General features: G+C 41.5%; 6 protein-coding genes across 11 annotated transcripts; 2 read left to right on the forward strand and 4 right to left on the reverse strand.

The window, feature by feature from the left end:
* Nucleotides 1-2,661: 2,661 nt before the first annotated feature.
* RB195_020153 (uncharacterized protein) lies at nt 2,662-8,788 on the forward strand (the record flags this gene model as incomplete). 3 transcript variants are annotated; one of them, XM_064188329.1, is made up of 13 exons in its annotated part: nt 2,662-2,916; nt 5,815-5,932; nt 6,047-6,162; nt 6,419-6,563; nt 6,664-6,768; nt 7,253-7,341; nt 7,504-7,651; nt 7,831-7,942; nt 8,006-8,104; nt 8,181-8,314; nt 8,384-8,477; nt 8,582-8,717; nt 8,777-8,788. In XM_064188329.1, 13 exons carry the CDS (start codon nt 2,662-2,664, stop codon nt 8,786-8,788), a joined length of 1,563 nt encoding a protein of 520 aa, XP_064044208.1. The 3 variants fall into 3 exon arrangements, with proteins under 3 accessions (XP_064044208.1, XP_064044209.1, XP_064044210.1); XM_064188328.1 differs by lacking the exons at nt 2,662-2,916; nt 5,815-5,932; nt 6,047-6,162 and having other exon boundaries at nt 6,434-6,563; XM_064188327.1 differs by lacking the exons at nt 6,419-6,563; nt 6,664-6,768; nt 7,253-7,341; ... (5 more) ...; nt 8,582-8,717; nt 8,777-8,788 and having other exon boundaries at nt 5,815-6,204.
* Nucleotides 8,789-9,126: 338 nt separating this feature from the next.
* RB195_020154 (uncharacterized protein) lies at nt 9,127-9,738 on the reverse strand (the record flags this gene model as incomplete). 2 transcript variants are annotated; one of them, XM_064188330.1, is made up of 1 exon in its annotated part: nt 9,127-9,738. In XM_064188330.1, the coding sequence occupies one exon, from the start codon at nt 9,736-9,738 to the stop codon at nt 9,127-9,129; it is 612 nt and encodes a 203-aa protein (XP_064044211.1). The 2 variants fall into 2 exon arrangements, with proteins under 2 accessions (XP_064044211.1, XP_064044212.1); XM_064188331.1 differs by having other exon boundaries at nt 9,127-9,732.
* Nucleotides 9,739-10,283: 545 nt separating this feature from the next.
* RB195_020155 (uncharacterized protein) lies at nt 10,284-11,228 on the reverse strand (the record flags this gene model as incomplete). The annotated part of the gene is made up of 1 exon (XM_064188332.1): nt 10,284-11,228. The coding sequence occupies one exon, from the start codon at nt 11,226-11,228 to the stop codon at nt 10,284-10,286; it is 945 nt and encodes a 314-aa protein (XP_064044213.1).
* A 174-nt stretch (nt 11,229-11,402) lies between these two features.
* Nucleotides 11,403-12,155, reverse strand: RB195_020156 (uncharacterized protein; the record flags this gene model as incomplete). Of its 2 annotated transcripts, XM_064188334.1 has the most annotated exons (3): nt 11,403-11,720; nt 11,785-11,953; nt 12,019-12,155. In XM_064188334.1, 3 exons carry the CDS (start codon nt 12,153-12,155, stop codon nt 11,403-11,405), a joined length of 624 nt encoding a protein of 207 aa, XP_064044214.1. The 2 variants fall into 2 exon arrangements, with proteins under 2 accessions (XP_064044214.1, XP_064044215.1); XM_064188333.1 differs by lacking the exons at nt 11,785-11,953; nt 12,019-12,155 and having other exon boundaries at nt 11,403-11,657.
* A 181-nt stretch (nt 12,156-12,336) lies between these two features.
* On the forward strand, nt 12,337-13,204 carry RB195_020157 (uncharacterized protein; the record flags this gene model as incomplete). The annotated part of the gene is made up of 3 exons (XM_064188335.1): nt 12,337-12,393; nt 12,908-13,011; nt 13,075-13,204. 3 exons carry the CDS (start codon nt 12,337-12,339, stop codon nt 13,202-13,204), a joined length of 291 nt encoding a protein of 96 aa, XP_064044216.1.
* A 1,949-nt stretch (nt 13,205-15,153) lies between these two features.
* On the reverse strand, nt 15,154-20,185 carry RB195_020158 (uncharacterized protein; the record flags this gene model as incomplete). Of its 2 annotated transcripts, XM_064188337.1 has the most annotated exons (14): nt 15,154-15,260; nt 15,768-15,876; nt 16,021-16,152; nt 16,212-16,283; nt 16,431-16,496; nt 16,598-16,723; nt 16,807-16,971; nt 17,929-18,039; nt 18,108-18,225; nt 18,284-18,393; nt 18,497-18,590; nt 19,003-19,127; nt 19,883-20,045; nt 20,112-20,185. In XM_064188337.1, 14 exons carry the CDS (start codon nt 20,183-20,185, stop codon nt 15,154-15,156), a joined length of 1,572 nt encoding a protein of 523 aa, XP_064044217.1. The 2 variants fall into 2 exon arrangements, with proteins under 2 accessions (XP_064044217.1, XP_064044218.1); XM_064188336.1 differs by lacking the exon at nt 20,112-20,185 and having other exon boundaries at nt 19,883-20,029.
* Between the last annotated feature and the right edge of the window lie 27 nt (nt 20,186-20,212).

Below are 20,212 nucleotides of genomic sequence, written 5' to 3' on the forward strand. Positions count from 1 at the left end.
CAACAACCCACTATATGGTGAACTTTGCACACTGTGGGCTCATACAGTGGATTCGTTACTGCCAGATGAATCACCTATCATTATGACCAATAAAGGCAGAGCATCACGAAATTGACGACGGTGGGGTCTCTGTGGGCAAATATAGAAGGTTAAGGGTGGCCTACTCAATTCTCACTATTCATCGTGAAAAACGGCATGAGAAACGGCGTTTGTTCCAGCGCTAAGAACACAGCATCCTTATGCACGCGCCGCATCCACGAGCGGGCGGTCGAAAATCAATTAGTACTCCTCACTAGCCTATTCAATTAAAACCAGTGAATAGGCTGCTGAGTGGACTTTTGCGTGTACAGGGGTGACACGGTCTAACGTTGTTCGTAGCAACTAAAGCGGCTCCTACGCCACTTTTTCAGGACGATTAAAAGGAACTGAGCGGAGCCACATTCATAGTCACCATCCACGCTGTGTACCCTATATTTGTACACAGAGAATCCAACATCGTCAACGTCAATTTCTTGATACTGCTGCTCTCAAACCACGTCTCTGGAAATCATTGGGCCCTGCATTAACAAATGGATGATATTCTATGGATTGAAACCTTCAAATAGGTATATTATATTCAACTCGCTGGTGAGATCACGTTCTCTTTGGCGCAGAACCGCTGCACACGGCACAAACTAACATTTCAGTGTCCTCTTTTTTCGTTTGAAGTGTTCTCTCAAGTTTCGAGTTTTAAATTCAGGTTCTTAGCGGCGAGTTCTTATGGGCTTTCGGTTTTTGACAGGCTTGCCGACTCTCTTGGATCACGTAGAACGGCGAGACAGAGACTAAGAAGAGAAACTTGTTTCAACGTTTATTGGAATTGCAGCTAAGCGATAAAAGTGAACTAGAATGAATTAGCTGATTTACTTTGGAGAGGGGAGCAGTATAGGATGCATTTACAATGCTTTGGAGTAAATTTTACCTTATAATCAAATGTTCTTCGTAGTGTTCTCGTGGATGTTGTCCGAAATTTGTGTCCTGATGATCGCTCTGATCATTTCTAGTGATCCGAGTCATTAAATGGGAAGAGATGACTGCAGCCGGTGGTGGCAGAAACAGCAACACCTGTCAAGCGTTCTAACACACAGACGTAGTTTAAATAAAATCGATAACAGTGTGTAGGCTTCTGCCGAGCGTTGAGTCGTCGTGCCGTGTAAGATCTTCGAAAGTGATATCCCTCATTGTTCCACAAACACTTTTACGGCCGTAGAGCAACGTTTTCTTCGAGCCATAAAGTCTAATTTTTATAGTCGCAGAATTTTTTGTAACTCTCTCGGAACTACCTTAATCCTGTTGCGAACTGCTTATTCTGCTAATAAATATATTCCGGTGATATTCGTTCTTATGCCTTTTCTTTTATAATTTTTAAGTTGTAAAACAGCGAGGAACTAAGAAATCGATGAGGGTGAAATGTTTTACATAGCTCTAGAACACCTTTGCAATCATTTGAAGTGAGAGGAAAACAACCCGTGAACCAGGTATTTCCACTGGATAGATCAAAATATTTTCCTCATTCTCAGTTCAAACGAATGCTTATTCGAAGATCTATATGATTGGTACAGAGGTTCATAAGATCCAAAAAGTGGAAATGCAATGAGAAACAAGATATGATGTAAACCGTCACATAATTCCTTTATCTGCAGTTTCAAGGTCGTGTGTGCTCATGTTGAAGGGTCTGAACTAACATTATAAGTTTGTGGAATTCTTTTCAGCTGACAGCTTCACTTTTTGCTCGCATTGTTGTCGTTCCATAGCGCAACGATCGTTTCTTATCTTTCTTTTTCCCTCTCTTCTCTTTTCTCTCATGATCTATATGGACTGCGCAGGTAGTCAGTTCTCTGAGCTTCCTCTCTCTTAACAGCACACTATTTCAATGGTAACGGAAAGAAAAAGTGTGCTGAACAGGTGAGGGAGCAGACTTTCTTCTCTATCTTCTACTTTCTCTCATGATCTATATGGACCGCGCAGGTGGTCAGTTCTTTGAAGTTTCCCTTTCGTATCAGCCGTTCCTGATCCAAATCCGTTGAGTTTTGTAACGGTGCACAATTTAATCGTCAGAAAGCATGACTTTGTTATGGCTGCTGCGGGAAGGCGCACTATGACACGAAGCTGTGTCAATTTATATAAAAAAAGAATGATGTGGTATATAAAGTTTGAGAAGAGTACCTTACTATTTCGCTTATGTGCGTTGCCAGGTTCCATTATTTGTAACTACCTTTTTTTTTGTCTTCTTTGCGTCATACCTCTGTTTTTCCTTCTTGCTCGCATTCCTTTGAATGCTGCTCTCTTTGGTATATTTGTTGTCTTTTTTGTTTCTATTAGACATGAAGGTAGTTCGGTTTATCTTAGATTCTGATCAAAGTTGATGTTTTGGGGTGTTCGAAAAACTATCGGTTAAACCGCAGCAGTTCCTAGTTTGCTTTTTTTTTGCTTTAAATATTTGCGCCGGAGCAGGTGTCTGCTTTCCTGGCGCTCTTTTTTTTCATTCTCCGAGTACTGATCTTTTTTAGCATTGTTGTTACTATAAATTGTGGAGTGAAGCTTACTCATCTTCTGTAATTTTTTCCAAAGAATTTCCGAGAAATTTATTAGAATCTTCGTATTTTCTTTTTTTTTTGAGTGATGACAGCCACGAAAAAGCTGCGAATACTTTGTCTACACGGATATCGGCAAAACGACGTGCTATTCCGTGAGAAGACGGGAAGTCTCAGGAAGCAGTTCAAGAAATACGCAGATTTTGAGTTCATATGTGCTCCTCTAGTGCCGAACGTTGATTCAGAAGATAGGGGCGACGTGCGGGGCTGGTGGTTTTCGCGGGAAGACAATCAGTTCAGCTCACGTGATATATGCTCCATCGCAACAGGATTTGAACAGTCGGTAAGCCTACATCTTCGATTATGCACTGCTTTTTTCAGTCCTTTTCTTGCCGTTGCTATGTAAAAGACCTTATCACAATACGGAGACTCTGAATATACCTGAAATTTCCATCTTTTTTTTTCTCAAAGACCCCTAAATTGCACTCTGGGTCAGGTTTTTATTTGGCTCGTTAAAACTTTGAATAATTCGGTTCCTAACCCTTTTTTATGGTACACATTCTCAATAACTGACATACCCTCGGATATAAATAGAGATTTGAGAATCACAGATGTTTAGGATGTACTCGATACTCGGCATTCGAGTCTTTTAGTGCTACCTTTACATTTTATAAGCTCTTGATCTTCTAAATCCTCTCGCTATCTCTATCAAAATATGTGCGCATTTATGCTCGTTTTCTTTTGATTAACGATCACGCATCTCATTAGATCTAATATCAACAGCGTGTCACCTGTATCATCTGTCTTCCTGTTAGATTTTGATTCGCTCGGAACCGGCACCAGTGATACTTTCTCCCATTCCGATCGTGTGCGGGTGCTGCATATTCTCGCCTTTTGAGGAGCACGAAGAGCATCGTATCTTCCTTTGAGGAACTTCACCAAGAATTCTTACCTCTGGGACCTTGTTGTGTTTCGTCTATCTCACGCCGTGCTACCCGATGCTCTGACCCCCTTCACTTTTGAACGGTTGGGGAGGGGACTTCCTTCACTTTTGGGCCGTTGGCTTCACTGATATCCAATCAACTGAAAAAGAAAGTTTTTCCGCGATACATAATTCCGTTTTTTCCTTTGAATCATTGTGAAAGGACTCGCTTCACTTGAGCTGCACCCCATGAGCTTAACCCCCTTCACCTAAGGAGGGTCCGGCTTCTTCCTATCGCACGTATGCTTTGTCCCATGACAGTATGTATATGATTGTAACGAAATTTAAAAGATGTAATAAAACGCATAAATAGCACACAAGGTTTTATCAGAACTTAACCACCTTAAATACTGGAAACCACAAGCTATAGTAGTATACGGATCATTCACTGATCTTATTTTTTCACTGATACCCAATCAACTGGGAAAGAAAGTTTTTCAATGATACATAATTCTCTTTTTTGCCCTTTGGAATCATTGTTAAGATTTAAAAAGCACAGAAAAACATCTCAGATGTTTCCTTCAATGGAAAGGCTTGTAAAATTTTATCTCTTCTTGGTCTAACTAACCTATTATTATTTCACTGTTTTCTAATATCACCGCAGGACATACTAGCATATTTTTGACACATTTTACTACGCGGCTTCTGTTTAATCGTAGTCTCATAAATCTCCGCCAGATGTATAATGCGTGAAGTGACGACGAAACGCTGCTCTCTCCTACAAGCTCCTAAACGAGTTGCATTTTATTGCTAGTTTCAACGATTGCATACTTCAAAGTACAACCAAACAGCTGTTCCACGTTCCTTTGGATACGGTCGCGTGCGAAGTGGTTTGCCTACTTTGTGTAAATTCATCATCTTTTTTTTCACTTTTTGTCGCTATCACATTCCAGAACTTATTTACTTTCACTTTCGCGGTCTTAGTGATCATTTTCATTAGCCATAGTGATCTATAAAAGAAATGTGTTTCACTTCTTAGTTAGTTCTTTCTTAACTCGTTAGTTATCCTGCAAATGTAGCGCTAAATCCTTAGTGTCATCTAGGAAAAATTACGGGTTGTCATCTCTATCGGGTGTGGACAGTAATTTTTTCTAGAGTGGAAATACTCCTGATTATATAGCTGCAGACAACTGTAATGTATTTGTCCCGCTCTGGACGTTCGTAAAGTCTGCTCGACTTGCTTTGTGGATTGGTCTGTCTCCGGTTGAACCACTCTATGTTACAAGAGCCACGTGATCATGGGAGGTGTGGTCACATTTGTGGTGTTTTTTTTCTTTGAGCTTTGAAACATAATGCTGAACTGCTGAAGTACACGAAGATTTTTTTTGTTAATGGGATGTCTAACACAAAATGGTTCACTTTCTTCGGTGATACACTGCCGTGTGATCATATTTCATAGGGTATATTCTATCGCCATCGCATTATATCCTTTCGTATAACTTTTCTTTTTTTTTCTGTTGCAGACATTTTTATGAGATCTTTGTAAGATATCCTTTTTTCTCATGCTGTTTATTTTTCTTCTGTTCGAGAAATGCTACGAGCTCTTCGCATGAAGATTATCTCGCTGAGCGGACGTGCTATACATTTTCTGCGATCGTTTCTGTTTTTGCCACTTGAGTTCATTTCTGTTCTTTTTCTTACTTTATCAAATGCTGGAACTATTCCATGTTTCTGTAGAACTCTCTACGACCTAACTAGTCAACCATACAGAGTTCTTATTACCAGTAGAACGTCCCTTCCGTTACTTTAAAGGCATCACCCCACGAATCTGAGGTGGTGCAGATTTCAGCTGAATTACTCGTATACGAGGTCGTAGATTATGGAGCGGGGGGTGATTCCGTCCATTTCTTCATAATTGCCGTAAAAAACCGCCCGGAAGATGCGGCGCGTGCGCAAGGCTGGCGCGCTTCAATCGAACTCCTTGTGGAAAATAGCGCGCCGTAACGCCTGAAGCCGTATCTTCCGGGCCGTTTTTTACGGCAATTAGGAAGAAATGGACGGAATCACCCCCCTCTCCATAGTCTCTCATCCTGTATACGAATACTCCACCTGAAATCCGTACCACCTCAGATTCGTGGAGTGATGCCTTTAAATTATATCACCAAAAGACAGGTCTATCGAAAAAAAAATCTTAAAAAATAACATCGTTAATTGATATCTTTCTAGTCCGAATTTTTTTTTTCAGAGTAATTTCTAGATTGAACATATAGTGATGCTCTTGTAAGTGAGATGCGCTTACAATGTTTATGAAATTTCTAGGTATCAATAGTTCGTGACTATGTGCATTCAAATGGCCCCTTCGACGGAATACTCGGTTTTAGTCAAGGGGCTTCAATGACCCACTTGTTGCTAGCGATGGAACAGCTTGGAGAAATTAGTCTTGGATTTCGTTTCGCAATCTTCTTCTCCAGTTTTTTGAGTTTATCATCCGTTCATAATTCTTATACGTCCTTGCGACTGAACATTCCTAGTTTACATATCTATGGTACAGGTGATCAGGTCGTTGCTTATACGAATAGTGAGAAACTTAAAGCGATGTTCTGTGATTGTGTTTCGATTGTTCATGATGGTGGCCATTTTATACCGACGATGTCTAAGCATAAAGATGTTTTTATTAAGTTTCTAGAGCGGTTTAGTGTTGAAACATGAAATTGCACTGTTTTTACGAGGTATAAATTATTGTTGTGGTTGTGATTTGTTGATATGTGCAAATGAAGATGACACTCTTTGCGTATTTTAAATGATTACCTCATGTTGCTTACTCGTTCGGTACTTAACCTGTTTGTTCGCTCTCCATAACCTGCATTTTGGATGCCTCTTTCGTGCGTCGACCGTATACGCATCAAAATAATTTCTTTTTCAGAAATGTATATTCAAGATGGGCAACTGCGTTAGTGAAGATGCTCAGAGAGGTCACAAAGATTTTCTGAAAAATGTTAAATGTGATCCAGAAAAGCAGGTCACCTCTTTCCGAGTCTATTTACATCGGCGAAACAAGTTCATTCACGGTGAGATCTCAACTTTACTTTACGCAACTTTTTTTTTGCTATTTTGTGCTGCTTTCTATGCATCTTGTTGGATTATAGCACATACATTCTTTTTATTAAGCATGGTTACGGATTTCTGCTGATGATGTGACGTTAGAACGATCTAAAACAGACATAGTTGTATGGCCACTACAGTTTCTTCGACGCTACGGCTATACGTCGGCAGGTTCGTTCAACTTTAGCCCTTAGAGGAATTTTACCTGTGGTTTTTTTTTGAGAAACTATGAGGCTTTGGGCTTTGCTGACAAGGTTTATAAAGCTACTTTTATTATAATAATGTGATGTAACACGATTTCGGTTACGGTGCTGTTTTTTTCTTGTCGTGTACCCAAAACGTAGTCACAGTTTGTACAGTTTCAGTCGGTCTCTTCAAAAAAAGAGATCTGTTGAGAAAAAAACCAATCTAATGCATAAAATCGGCTTATCGACAAAGGAAAAAAAGAAAAAAAAGCAGAAAAGCTGAGATCTAAAGCGATGCACTTTCTGCAATAATTTGTCACTATGCACTCAAGATTTCACTTGAAAAACGCGCCACAGTTAAGAACAAAGACAGGATTGTCGTAGTAGGAGTTGTTGTCTGAGCTTTTTTTTTGCACAAAATCCAACCTTTCTAGATTTTACCAAATGCTAATGCATGCTGTGCTTTTTAGGCGTTTTCTTTTTCGAGAGTGGTCGACGTTGTCCAACTGGAGAAGGTTTGCATACGTTCCAAAGTCAAAACGCGGATGCTATCTTCCAGGTGCGATCGTTTGTTTTTTTTTTCTTTTATGCCGACCGTGAAGATGATTGTTTGCAAGTCGTTGTCCTTGGTGCTAATGTCATATTGTAATCCATTATTGATGTTATAATGTTTAAACACGGTTTCAGAGCTCTGCAACTGCTTATCTACTGTTTCCTTTAGCTAGTGCAGTCAAGAATTCAAGACAATGCTAATACACATCACGCCGAAACCATGAGACGTGGGGAACGAGCTCGAAGCACTGGCCCAACCATGGCAACTGGTGTTTCAGTACGATGTATCAATCCTATACAAAGATATGGGAGCGAAGGTTAGTGTTAGACTTTTTTCTCCTTTTTAATTTCTCGTTTCAATGTACTAGATTATTCGGATTTGATTTTTCCCTCGGTTATTACACTTCTATTTAATAGACTGGTAGTTGTCTCTTTTTTTTGCCAGTCCCATTTTTCTCATAGAACTGTTCAGTTTTGACATTTTTTTCTACTTGAGGAGCTGGCGTGGGATCGGAATACCTTGCTCAACCAGCTGGTTATAATTCTTACCATCGTGGATCAGTGCAACGTCTTCGTAACGTGGTTATACCGCCTCCCCCCAGACCAAGGTTTCCTTACACCCCACTTCTATTAAGAATCTTAGCAAGTGCAACGAATTGTCGGGTATTTAGAAGCGTAGGAGAAGCCGAACCTTCATGCTTACCTCCTGACAGTTTCCATCCACATCGTCATAACACGTTTGTGGATCAACGAATAGTCGGAAACATTGTGTTAGTTTTTGAAGCAAATAATTTCTGAATGTACAGTTGGAGCTGAATTATTCGAACCAGACGGATACATTTCCAGCTCTGTTAGCACAAATCCGTCTGCTGTGGATGATGTGACAGGCAGAAGGACTTCATCGACGAGTCAACACTCTTCTCATGGTGTCTTTTCGGTTCCATATGTGAATATTTCCCCGCAAGAAGTTTTCAGTGATTGTAAGATTTTCTCCATTTTCTGACTAAAAACAAATAGCTCTTTTTCCGAAGTAGAATCTACTTTTACAGCTTCGCCACCGATGAGACGTCGTGGCGTCTCATCGTCCAGCAGTCAGTGCAGTTTACCTACCACACCAACACGAACTGTTTTCCCGTTAAGATGGTATGAATTACACGACATTGGCCGCATGCTTTCTTTCTTTCACCAGGAATATCGTACTACTGTATTAGCGAATATGTTTAATTTCATTCTGAATAGATTTTTAGGGATACCGGAGCAGGCTCGACGAACGTTCTTTGTTATACCAAGCCAGTCCCTTCGCCATCTGTGTTTAACAACTGCAACAATACACCTTCTGGTGATACTTCAATACCACCTGGACGTTATGTGAACGTTACAGAGGTGAGAGTTCGCAGATGTTTTCACAGTAGGTTTGGTCGATAAATTATTACTAGTTTCAGATAGAATATTAAATAAATTTACGACGGTGTGTTTGAACGACTATTTTGAACCAAGAGCCCTGTCATGTTATGATAGAGAAAGAATTAAGATTTTCGCGGAATGATTAGAGTTTATTGAGTCGTAAGTCAGCAAAACGAGACCTTATTTAGACAATGACAATGCAGAGTGGGACATAATGAATCTAACATTTTGTAGAGCTATAAAGTAAGAATTTACATTAAAAAGAACCGAATATATTTCTAAAACATACTTGAGTTGCCATTTTATTTACTGATTTTTGAAAATTTCATCTAATAGATGGCGATCGGAATACTTACTTAGATACTTAGATGGCCCTCACTGGACGTCTTCACTGGGCGTGCGGGCTCCAGCATCTCTTCCACTCGTTTCGTTCCCTCGCCATTGTCACCCAAGATGTTCTCAAGCTTCGTGAGTGACGTTGAAGAGGTCCTTGAGCCGTATCCAGCTGAGCTCTCAGCTGGTCCATCCGTGCAGCGAGCACGTCACCCCATCTCGTTGGCGGTCTCCCTCGGGGGCGTTTAGCGTCCCTTGGGATCCACTCTAGCGTTCTCTTAGTCCATCTATCGTCGATTCTTCTCATGATGTGACCGGCCCATCTATGTTTTGCTTTCGATACATATTCCGCTGGGTCGCGAAGACGGGACATTCCTCTTAAGTCGGAGCTACGAAGACCGGCAAGGTGTTGTGTGCGCCGGTTAAACTTCAAGAGACATCTCTCAAGGGCTCTGTGGGTAGTAAGTAGCTTCCTAGACGTGGCTGCGGTGTCTGCCCACGTCTCCACTGCGTAACAGAGCGATGGAAGGACTGTCGAGTCGAACAGATGGGCAAGAAGATCTTGGTCCGTCAGTTGGTCCGTAGCTTCCCTGACGGCTGCGAATGCTGCCCATGCTGCTCTCATTCTTCTATTCAGTTCTTCCTTCAAGTCGTTTTCCATGTTCATAGAACGTCCGAGATATACTTATGACGGAGTTTCCACGATTTGGGAGCCTTCAAGTTGTACTCCTCCGTCCTCGCAGTGGGCGTTCTTCATGATCTGTGTCTTCTTTCTGTTTATTCGTAATCCTATTCTCTTCCCTGCTTCGTTCAATTCGTTGAGCATCGTTTCTGCTTCATTGGTACTGCTCGAAAAGAGAACGATGTCGTCCGCGAAACGAAGGTCCGAAAGAAATCTTCCATCAACACGTATGCCCCTTTCTTCCCAGGATAGTGATTTCTTTATCCATTGCAATGCAGCCGTGAACAGCTTCGGCGATATAGTATCGCCTTGTCGTACCTCCTTTCCAGTGGGTATGGTGAGAGGGCGGTGGAAAAGCTGTATCCTAGTCGTGCATCATTCGTAGCAATTGGCTAATGTCCTCACATACGACGCGTCCACACCTTGATCGACCAGCGCTGACAGTATTGCATTCGTTTCTACGCTGTCAAAGGCTTTCTCATAGTCGACAAAGGTTAGAACAAGGGGCAGGCGGTATTCCCGGCAAACATCTATGACCCTCGACACGGTCTGGATGTGGTCCAAGCAGCCAAGAACCCCTGGCGGAATCCAGCTTGTTCTTGGGGCTGGGCTTCATCCAGCGTCCTAAATATGCGTGTGAGGATGATCTTGGTGAATACTTTGTATAACACGCTCAGCAAGCATATCGGACGGTAGTTCCGAAGGTCCTCTCGGTCACCTTTCTTATGGATAAGAACGGTTCGCGAGGTCTTCCACTGGTCTGGGATCCTTCCTTTCTGAAGATAGGATGTCATGTGCGCTGCTAAGATTACATGAAGCGGATGGCCACCAGCCCGAAGAAAGTCTGCTGATGTAAAATCAGGTACGGGGGCTGTGCTAGGTTTCATGCTCTTGATAGCGACTCGTACTTCCGAAGGGAGAATCCGTAGTGGAGCTTCGCCAGTGGGGATGATTGGGCTTGACACAGGAGCTGATGAACGGAAAAGGTTCGAGTAGAACCTCTCCGTAATGATTTCCATCTCACGACGAGAAGACGTGCGAGTCCCGTCTTCGCTCACCAAGCTTGCTAGCGGAATATTATATTCGCGGAGATCCCTGCGGCACTTCTTTAGACTCGTTCTTCTTTGTGCTGCTTCCAGGATCTTCTCCTGCCTGTACTTCAAAAGATCCTCCTGCAACGCTTTTCTGCAGCTAGTGTTTGCTACTAACCGCTCAATGTGCGATGCATTCGGATCAAGCCTCAAGGCCCTTCTTCTTTCCAATAATTCCTTGGTGGTCTTCGAAATTCGATCCAAGTTTGTCGTGCGCGGCTTCGAGGCACGTTCAGCGCAGGCTCGTAATCCTCTGAGCAGCATCTCGTAGTGCACGTCCTCCTCAATGTGCCAGTCACCTTGGGACAAGGAGTCCTCGACTACGCAATCGTCGTAGACGACTTCTTTTCTCCTTCGTTGCTGATAGCAGATGTTCTTTTCCATCGTGTGGCTATGTCGTATTTTCGCACGAAGGAGACGAAGATCAGAACCACTACAAAAGGATGGTACTACTGAGACGTCAAGTAGACAACACCTCCGGTTGGTGTGTATGTGGTCGATCTCCGCACGAGTCGCGCCATTGGGCGATTCCCGTGTCCACCGACGATGATCTTTTTTTCATGAAATAGAGTTCCCATGAAAGAGGCGAGCGGCGGACAACAGCCCGGCGAGACGATTGCCATTTTCATTCCGGTCCCCTAGTTCAAATCTTCCAATCCTGTATTCCTCTTCTGTGGCCTTTCCTTGTTTTGCGTTGAAGTCTCCGACAACGAATTTGTAGAAGGACTTCTCGTTGCCGACTACTTCCTCCAGCTCTTCGTAAAACGCGTCCAATTCGGAATCAGCTGCTGATGTTGGTGAATAGCAGTTCATGATACTGATGGATTTTTGGCGCAGAGGGCGGAGGCGAAGAATGGCCAGACGAGGTGACAGGATCTCGTGAGAATCGACGAGATGGACGCACAACAAAACCAACACCGCCTACATTTTGCCACGGAACCTTCTCTCCACGAATGACGAGTGTACCGTCATTCATCTGTCGTGCGTCGATCCTTCTGCACTTGGTCTCCTGCAGAGCAATCACGTGAAATTTGATACGCTCTGCAGCTCCGAGAAGGGCATGCAGGTCAGCGTCTGTGGAAACTGTTCTCGCGTTGTAAGTACACAGTCTGAGACAGTCTCCATGGCGAGTCGTGCGTGTGTCGCCTCCAGAATCAATGACGTCCTGAGCAACCTGAGATTTGATCGCCTCTCACCGGTCGCCATACCGTCCGACGTCTGAGACAGCAGGGTCCAGTGTGCAGGGTACTGAGGCAGTGAATATGCTGGAGTGGCAAAGAGACGTTTTCCCAAACTAAACAGCCATGCCATGGCGAGCTTAGCTTTCACCACAGGTCGTCGCCCAACCTATATGGATCCGGGAACCACCTTGCGACATTTTGCCAATTTTCTTCTTTTTTCTTTTTTTTTCCTTTCGCGTGCTAGTCAGTCTACGTATCTCCTCAGAGAGACGGAGAACATTTCTCTCAACTTTTTTAAACCGAAAGTCGTGATGTTTGAGCTGTTGCACTGTTTTGTTGAAACCACATATACTATGAATCCAAATCAGGTAACTTGGGACGCAGACAGATCTGCAGCACTTCAGCATACCGTTCACCAGTCACAGTACCGTTGCACCATTTTCTTGGAAAAAGTGTGGGCCAATCACACCAAACTTTAAAACTCAAGAAATCAGATGACATTTCATGTACTTTTCAGGATTATATCGGGTTTTTGCCTACGTAGATTCTTTTCATTCTCTAAAGCGCTTCAAAGTCTGAGAAATCTTTGTGGCCCACCCTGAAGTAGGGGTTTGTTCTCCTTGTTTCTGTTCATTTAGAATTTTTCCAAGTTAAAGTCTTTGAAGGTTCAAAGATGTCATTGCATGGAAACTTTATTTAGCATGATCAATCCCTTCCAGTAAGAAATCTAATCTAAAATGGACCGTACTGACAATTTGAATAGAGTATACACTATTGCAAACATAGTATATAATATAAATAGATCCACCCATCATATTTATGATATAGCATATATCATAAATAGGATGGGTGGATCTTCCTTGTTGAATTCTTCGGTTCTAGGCAGGAGGCAGACCACTGCTCGAACGAGATGGGACCAACTCGCCCCGCCCACTCAATTATGCTGAAGTAGGTGTAGGAACAGAACCGGAAAGAGTACCTAGCAGGTATCGTATCGTGCTTTAAGTAATTCCTCTAATACAGTAATTACCATATTGTAACGTGCTAAGATGCTCCTCTGTGGGCCAACGAACAGACGTTGATAACGGCGCTGTGAACTACACCCTGATTGATGCTGAGAAGACTAGAGCCCTGCAAGCCGCCAACGGAGAACGGCGAAGGAATCCTACAGGGCACTGATAATCATTTGAGGTGATCACGTCAGTCTCAACTTTGACGAGTCTTTGATATGTGACTGGTTTCTTTTAGTTTTTTTTCTATCTTGAAACAGTAAGTAGGTTTATAGATTTTGAGTGTTTTCGATTTTTAAATTGAGTTCCAACTTTTTTGTTCACTTTACAAGTTTCTGTTGATTCGTTGACTTAATGGCATTGGTTCAATCATGTGACTGGTTCCGACGATGCGGCCTTACCTTGATAGGTCCCTTTCTTCTGAATCATTTTCGTTCCATGTTTTTTGAGTTGTATTCTTCGTGAAACTCAGTGTTTTATGTTCATGCTCAATCGTTAAGCAATCATGTTCATAATCATACTATGCTACGATTTTAATACACTTGCGGACCTTTATTAATCGCATCCCTCTAGGCTTTACTATCCAGCAGCGGTATATTTTTGCTTCTAGAGCTATTATCACGCTTTGCTGTAAATTCGCTTAATAATAGGTGTTCGTTTTTGACTTGTGGTTGTTGCTGCTTAACGCTATTTAGTCAGAAGGCACCGTTCTAAAGCACCTAATGGGGTCGCCATGATCTGGGACAAATATAATAGTATCACTGGTTTCCTCAGCAGTCTTCTTTTCTCTATCTCCTGCATCGTTCAGCAAACCAGCAAGCTGTACATTTGCTCTATTCGAAGGATGTCCGCAAGTACAAAAATTAACTGTTTGTGTATTCCATGGTTCATGTTGCATGCGAACTTCAACTTCAGCTTTTTCTTTGACATAGTAAGTCTAATTATTTTTGCTGCAGTCAAGACAATATGCATAATCGATGACAGTCGAATTTTTCTTTCCTTCTGTGAAAGTCGTTTGGTTCTGATCTTGACCACGGTTGTCCGGAGAAGTTGGAATGCCAACATGGTTCATACTTCTGTAGACCCCTGTGTTCGTTTTCTATACTCTATCGTAAGCCTACTTTCCTTCTAATACTTTCTGTTCATTGCTCCTGACAATGCCTTCCTTCGCCTTGATTCATTTGCCATTTCATCTTCTATGAAAGCTCAATTTGTCGCGCCTCCTTGACTTTTATGTTGCATCTATGTTTGGATGTTGCTGTTTTCACTACTCATGTTGACTATGTCTTCACTGCATCAGTCAGTATTCCAACAGCTTTAAAGGCTGCACCTACGAAAGCAACGCGACTTGATATCTTCAAATCTACTTATCCTATATTCCGCTCACAGTTATTAAAGCTTAGGACAAGGTATCTCACCCTTGAGCTCAGGTAAAGTAGATGTGAATCGCAGGCATCTCGAATTGCCTTAAATTCGTGCAGTGTGTTAATCTGACCCCGATCCCCGACGAAATTCCACCATTTCTAGAAGTTATGTGCGACGTAAATTCGGATTTTCACACTACTAGTAAAACGCATTGCATCTCGTCCGAACCCATAGTAAGCCCAAAGGTTGAGTTTTTTTTTTTTGTGGGTGCTGCTTCAAGAGTATTCGCATTACCTCCTCAACAGGCCTTGATTCTCATGTCAGACTAGTCAGCACAGAGATTTCACCGAGATTCTCCTGTCAAGACTCATCATATTTCTGCTTTACACTTTGATGTCATACCTTGTGAAATTTCCCGGTTGAATTGCTATGTTATCGTAGCCCTTAAGCCATAATTTTCTATTCTGTGTTCATTTGTTCCTGTTTATTGTAAAAAAAAATAATACTGAAGTATTTCTTTCCTCAGACAGCTGTACTGACATAACCACAAAACAAGAGTTCAGTAAATATGTTACACTTAGAAAGCAGTGATAATGCAAAACACAAAGCCCCTTCTCTAACTGAACAAAAATTATGCAAAAATCTATTATTCTGATCGTGAGGAACAATAGGATTTCGCATGTAGTAGTAGTAGTACACACCGGCTTCATTATATGAGTACAAACATCTGCAATGACCATTATTTTACAAGATTCATGTGTTCGCCGGAAGACCACACATAGAACAGTCAGGTCGCTGCTCTGTGTTTTCGAATGTGCAATGCTTGCAAGACCACGTTGGAGCGGCAGCTGAGGCGTGACCTAGAAGGAGAAATTGACTTGAACTTGTGACTGACCTCACCGACTCGGATACACAATACACATCAAATCAGCACGAGTTCATGAATATAATTTTCAAACGCTTATGAAAACCAACATCACAAGAGTTGAACGTAGGACATGTGCCCTACTTCATGAGAATAACAGCATACAACAAAGCAGATTTTTTTTTGTGATCAGAATCTCAAGTTTCCTGATTATGCACAATCGGAGCTCAGTAGAAATAACGGCACCAATATTAGTCCAACTACGATCCTAAACATAGCTACAATGAAACAAACCTATTTGGCAAGTTTTTGGGAATTTCTTTCTGATATTTTAGAGAACAAGTTGATGTGTAGGGACTACTTACCACATTGATGCATACGAGAGAGATATATATCGGGAATAAGTGCTCAAATATGTTAAGGAAGGAAAGAAACATTCGGATAGAAATACTCGACGCATCTAACATGAAATCTGATAACAAAGAAAATTTGATGAACTTACTATGTCCCTGTTCGTGGCAAAGAGCTACGAGCTGCTGCCAGTTAAGCGTTTCGGCTGCCCATTCAATTGCCATTTCCCGTGACTGGGTACATACAGCAAAACATAGTTTCTAGAAAGTATAGGGACTTCAATTTCGACAATCTAATGGGTATTAATCAGGAAAAAGCAAAACAAAGAAACAACAGTGGAAACGAAGTTATCCATTACAAATATGGTGCAATAGTACAAGGATTAAAATGAAGAGAACACGGACCTGCATCTCAACTTCACTGAACTGTACGAGATGGTTCGTCATAAGGTAAAGCAAGAAGTGGAAATTCGTTGCTTGTTCGAGAAAATCGTTTAGCGAATATTCGGCGCAGTAAGCACTTAAGTTCGCACCGCCCTTAAAAAAAGACTTTGATCACTTGTGCAAATGTAAATTTCAAAGCAGCAGAACAATACCTGTGTTTCGCCCATGGTATCCCTGTTCTCTATGGCAAATCGAACCGAACTCTTGTGTGGAGAAAAGGTGTACTGTGGATCTTTAGGCATTCCAGTAGGCACATCCACCAAAAAAGCACAACGTCAACAAATCGACATATTTCATCAAATTTCGAGGTATGTTAAGAAAAAGATAAGAATGAGAACAACCTCAAACAAAGAACATTTCGTTACGCTTACCAGCAGAAATTCGACTGGCAGAGGACGTCCGTCCTTCAGCACTTCTGCGCCGTATTGATTTTTCTCCTATAAATCGATGGCACTAATGTATATTACAACGAAAAACAAAAACTTCACCTGCCACTACGAAAATGGATAAAAACATGTGTAAAAACATAAACACTTACTGTGTACTGAACATCTGTCAAGTACTGTGTTTCAGCCAATGGTTTGTCCCGTATGTAGGCTAACTCCGGATGGTTTGTTGGGCAAAGAAGTTGTGCTTCGACTAATGCGGTACATTGATTAGATACCTGCAAACAAATGTTTATTTTCGTCAGCATTGAATTTTACATACGCATCCTGTCGGTTGAAATCTCTTAAATTCCATGCTCACCTGATACCCGTGAAAATTGACTTGTTCTTGCTCATCCCCACTTGCAACTACCGTCACAAATTTCGAGCCAAAATATCGTTCGGAGCAATAATCGGTAACATTTGGGTGTTTCGACTGCAAGTATCCAGCGGTGATACACTCTTCAGCCGACAGGAAAAACGCATCCTGGAAAAGCAGTGGGTTTGAAACAATCAGAGACGCTGTTAACAAAAAAAAAACTATTGAGACCCATTTTAAAATCACTGTGAGCAAAATTTCGAAATACCAAACCTGTCAGAGTATGTGTCACACTCCAAGGTGACATGAGGTCAGCAGAAACGGCAATATCATATAATCTTCTGCTGGGTTTATTTGATACAAAAAGTCCTTTCGAGGAATTTGGACTTTGCAAGCACTCGTTATTGAGCCTCGAGCCACTCAAACACTGTTTCTCAACCATTTGTTAGAGTTGCAAATGGTGTCGTCTTCAGAGGCTGAACACGACACCATTTGCAACTCTAACCCTAACAAATGGTTGAGAAAGCCTCGTTGTTTCACCTTCAAAGTACTAACCACCTTTTTTTTTGAATTCGTCTTGATCCATCCAAAATTAATGAGATCTCTCCCCGAAGATAATTTGCACATGTGTTTGAAGTGAAAAATTGCAATTTTGTTGTAATCATCAGTGATGATGGATTGGTCGTACACTGCACTCTTGATGAAGCCGAAAGCATATGCACGTGATAAGAACCTACAGTTTGTACAGTGAAAAAGTGAGTTACTAGTACGCAGAACAGTTACTACTACGTTTTCTTTGTAGATTACGTTTGATAATATGAATGATGTGTTCGAAAAAGGTTACCAAACGCCATGAGAAGTTTTCAGAGAGTTATGGAACTGATTATAGAATTATTCATTGTGCATTGTCATTTTAGAACTGTTATTTATTCATCCATTTCCAAAATTGGAGTTGTGGTAGCATACGATCTATAGTTTTGCTCATGAACCAAGTGCAGAGGTTAGTGTTCCTTTCAGGCCCATTGTGCATCTTAGCAACATTATCACATTAACAAAGCGTACACAAATGAAGAAACTTCGTTTTCCTTGAAAACAAAATAGTGCGTGCATCGTGAAAAAACGTACCTTATGTCGTGTACAATGAACCGTTCCCTTAACACGATCTGCCGACCACAGATCCGTGAATATCCAGCCAACACGTCGCAATCCTAACCACGAGCAAAGCTGGTCCACTGCCTCAAAAGCGGAGATTTACAAACAAATTAGTATGAACTCGTTATTAAAGTTAAATTATGAAGTAATACATCCTCATTGGGATCCTCGAGTAACTCCACTCCATCAGGACTAGAGGTCTGTGGTGGCTCGTAGATTGCAGCTACAGTTGCTTTTATTCCGAGAGGAACCTCAGTGAAAGGTTGATATCTGTTTAAGGAGTTTATTTAAGAATATGAAAAGGAAAATAAGCAAGACAACAACATACTTTCCAATGAGATATCCAACGCGCTGATTCCCAGTAGTTCTCCAGAAATTCAGAAAATCGTTGACGAGATCCTGATTCTCGAAGAAAATATTGTCGACATGGCGATATTTCTTGAAATAAACAGTTATTTGGAAATTCATGGAATACAAACCAAAATGGCTTCAACACAGAAATGAAAGATGAAAAGAGATGCATTCAAGCGAGGAGACAAACCTGACGGTTCAGTGTCATCATCGGCGGCTTGCATTTTGTACAAACTCCTTTCGGGTATGGTTTATGAGCGGGGCAATGAAGATTGATAGTACAACTGCATAAAAAAACATTTAGAAAAATAAAAATACAAGCAGCATCCACAGTAAGATCGCAGGACTCTTTAAAGTGATGACAAACACAGGAAATCCTCATCAAAGGATCTCCATGCGTAAACACTTTGAACTGGGTGACAGATTCACAAAATTACTCTTTCCTACTTGCACACGTCAGTATCCAAACACTCTTTTCCAGTTGTATATTTCATGAAGTGGTAATACTGTAAGTTCGTAAAATCTTTCTCAGCAACATCCACCAGATTGGAAGGGAACTGCGCGAAAGAAATCCTACACTATGTATCATAAGTCCTTCAAATCCGTAATAACCAATATGATTGATTTCACCGTGGATGTTGCTCTCATAAAAGATGCTGCGCGATAGGAATGAGAAAGATTAACATGAAGACAAACCGTATATTTTCCAATGGTCGCTTCACTTGTGAGCCCTTACCGTGTCCTGACGTTAACTTTCTTACATAAGCATGAAATGACATGTGTTTGATGTCCTTCGACTTGAGGTATTCTTCGTCATAGGGCTGAAACGCAAACAGGTAATTGAAAAGAGTCATATAACGTACATTTTCGTTTAGACAAGGATTGTTTTGTGCCTGAGTGAAGGATATTCATGAAGGAAACGGACGTGAACATGTTTAGCTAATGTGAAAGAAAAAAAAATAAAAGGCACTTTTTCTAGCATTCGTATTTCAAGTAAACATTTTCTGCACGTGTTTCTAAAGAAAATGAGCAACTTCAACAAATTGAAGTATATCAAACCCTTCAGCAAAAATCTTCGATCCGGCTAAGCTGCTGCAAAATAGAAATATATATTATGGTTGAAGCTCAAAATGAAATATATTATGGAGTGGACGTCTCGGCAATCGAATAATTGGACGGAATGACGGTGAAAATAGGAACATCTCCCTGGTAATGAGAGAGGTATTTTTCTGAATGAGTTTGACCCATGATCACTTGATTGTCTCAAAATGATTGAACTGCACTATGTAACACCACTAAAAAGTTATATCCACTGCCACTTGAAAGAAATAATTATCATTTGTTATCTATGCCTTCTTGTTCGCTAAAGCTGCATCGGCCGAAAGGTGTGATTTCGCAACTTTGGACTCTGTATTTCTGCCGCAAAAAATCCAGCTCTACCTCCGGCAAAAAATGGGAGCGACTTCTTCCCCTCTTGCTATGGTTTACTTCGAAAGGCACCAGCACAGCGGTAGGCATTTGTGAGCATAAAACGCAATGTAAGAATGGAAATTAAAAGAATATAATCATAACATACATCTACAGGCAGGCAGTGAGCGCATTTCTGCTTAGCATTATGATGACACATCTTCGGATCACGGTCGCGTTTGATTTGACCATCTTCAGCCGCAAGGATTAGATCCACTTCATCCACCTTCTCTTTATCGTTTGCCTCCACAACCATGCCACGTGATATATCCCTGCAAACAACATAGACCTTGAACACTCGTTTTATTTGGCAACAACTACTAAACCGCTAAAAGAACCAGAGTCTACAGAAACCACAGGCCAACGCTTCACAACAACCAGTCCACTGTTTTTCACTGTTTTGTACATTCATTGCTCGTAATATTAGGGGTATCCTACG

The sequence above is a fragment of the Necator americanus genome, chromosome II (genome assembly GCF_031761385.1).
Source record: "Necator americanus strain Aroian chromosome II, whole genome shotgun sequence".
NCBI lineage: Eukaryota > Metazoa > Nematoda > Chromadorea > Rhabditida > Ancylostomatidae > Necator > Necator americanus.